General features: G+C 45.9%; 1 protein-coding gene across 1 annotated transcript; it reads left to right on the top strand.

Annotated features, from left to right (window-relative positions):
- The first annotated feature begins 295 nt into the window (after positions 1-295).
- On the top strand, positions 296-1,490 carry LOC139196881 (uncharacterized). Its single transcript, XM_070823230.1, has 2 exons — positions 296-656; positions 787-1,490. The coding sequence occupies exons 1-2, from the start codon at positions 296-298 to the stop codon at positions 1,488-1,490; spliced, it is 1,065 nt and encodes a 354-aa protein (XP_070679331.1).
- The last annotated feature ends 721 nt before the right edge of the window (positions 1,491-2,211 follow it).

Raw genomic sequence — 2,211 nt, 5'->3', positions numbered from 1 at the left:
GCTCAGCCATGCAAGTCATGACCACTGGAGCGACTTCAATTGATGAGCAGCTGGCTTATATGAATGAAGCGATCGCAACACTAACATGAACTGTGGAAGAAAAAGACTCACAAATCGCTGCACTCGTTAACCAATTGGAGGCGCAACACGACGAGAAACCCGACCTAAAGGGTAATCCATTAAAGAGATGAGCTAGCGAAGAAGATGAGCCTCCGGTGGAGAAAGTCGATGTGAAGCCGGAGAAAGACCAAGCAGCGGCACTCATGGATCTCTTTCTATCCAGCAGCTATAGGAGATGATCGCCAGCACCATCAAGGTGCAGAACGAAGGAAACTCACATGACTCCGTACTATACTCAAAGCCTTACTCCAAGAAGATTGACGCTTTGAAGATGCCGAGGGGTTATCAGCCGCCAAAATTCGTGCAGTTCGATGGAAAGGGTAACCCAAAACAAAATGTCGCCCATTTCATTGAAACCTGCAACAATGTCGGGACAGAGGGAGACTACCTCAACAAGCAGTTCGTGCACTCGCTGAAAGGTAACGCATTTGACTGGTACACTGACCTCGAACCCGAGTCCATCAACAGTTGGGATCAGCTAGAAATGGAATTCTTCAACTGCTTCTGTCGCACCGTAAGCATGTTGAAGTTGACCAGTACCTATTGTCGACTACATCAATAGATGGCGTTTGTTAAGTCTGGATTGCAAAAATCGACTTTCTGAAACCTCCGCCATTGAGATGTGCGTTTAAGGTATGCACTGGGGGTTACATTACATCCTTCAAGGCATAAAACCAAGAACGTTCGAGGAGCTGGCAACTCGTTCCCATGACATGAAGCTAAGTATTGCCAATCATAGAAAGAAAGAGTTGATCACCGACTTCAAGAAGGATAAGGTGTTCTTCCCAAATGTAGACAAGACTAGGAAAAAGCCCTCCAAGGAAGCGTTCACCATCAACACTGCGCCTATTAAGACCTCCTTCGTGCCTATCAAGATCTCCTCCAAAACCAAAGCAAAGGAGATAAAGAGAGGTGAGCCTCCTCGCACCCAAGATAAGTACAAAAGCACATTGATGGAATTGACGCATAAGGCGTACCCTTTTCCTAACTCAGACATGGATACAATGTTAGATGACTTGCTGAAAAAGAAGGTGATCGAGTTACCAGAATGCAAGCGTCCTGAAGAGATGAATCACGTAAATAATCCTAGGTATTGCAAGTACCATCGTATCGTGAGCCATCCTGTTGGCAAGTGCTTCGTCATCAAAGAACTTATCATGAAGCTAGCGCAACAAGGGCAAATCGAGCTCGACCTTGAAGACACGGCAGTAACACATACTACTACAATTACGTTTAGATCCTTCGATCTCGTACCTCTTCAAGCGACACTTGACCATTCCCGCCAATGCTCAAGTTGCACGGCACATTATGCACAAACATCACCGGGGGCAAGTGACCAAGATGCACATACCGATGATAAAAAAGGATAGACATTGGTGACCTACAAAAAAAACAAGGAAACCAAAACCACAAGCCACAAGGCCAAAAGTGGAACAAGTGAGGAAGCACCATCGCCGCAACAATAGGAAGCACAAAAGAAATGTAAAAGCTGCTAAGCCAACGTATGCTGGGGAACCTATGAAGCAAGAGCCACGCATTCCTGTCTCTTTGCACGAGTACTTCCCGAATGACTTCTTCCAACAGTGCACTATCGTTGCATGTCATATGGTTGAAGTTGAAATGGAAGAACCTTCAAAAGGCAAAGCCATCGCCATTGAGGGAGAAATTACCCTCACACCCAAAGAAGGCATGCCGATACACTTTAGCATCGAGGAAGTGCTACGATTGCCAAAAAAGATACGAAGAGCACTAGCAGCGGTCTTGGAAAGTCCCAATGACCACGAAGCGCAAGAAAGCAAAGATGAAGGCTTGAAACTTTGACCACATGAATGCGCTACATGTTGTGCCACCTATGATGCAATCAACTTCACTGATGAAGATTTACTGCTGGGATCAAAGCCTCACAAACCATTCACCGAAGCCGAATCACATTTCGCAAACGCTAAGTTCTACATGGATGAAGACATGGTGCCCGAAGCTCTTCCAAAAGAGATCAAATCCACGGCAAAGCAACACCTAAAAAGCAGGAGTGGCAAACCATGCCCAAGAAGCAAGAAGGAGAAGCCATGCTGTCTTCAAGCAAGAACGATG

This window comes from Malus domestica, chromosome 06 (genome assembly GCF_042453785.1).
Source record: "Malus domestica chromosome 06, GDT2T_hap1".
In the NCBI taxonomy this organism is placed as follows: Eukaryota; Viridiplantae; Streptophyta; class Magnoliopsida; order Rosales; family Rosaceae; genus Malus; species Malus domestica.
This window is presented reverse-complemented; position numbering and strand designations above follow the sequence as displayed.

What these genes read in the sequence shown, in the direction of transcription:
- LOC139196881 (XM_070823230.1), top strand. Translation starts at nt 296, where the DNA reads ATGATCGCCAGCACCATCAAGGTGCAGAACGAAGGAAACTCACATGAC. An exon ending in AAGCATGTTGAAGTTGACCA is followed by an intron (nt 657 to 786) that starts GTACCTATTGTC and finishes ACATCCTTCAAG; the next exon opens with GCATAAAACCAAGAACGTTC.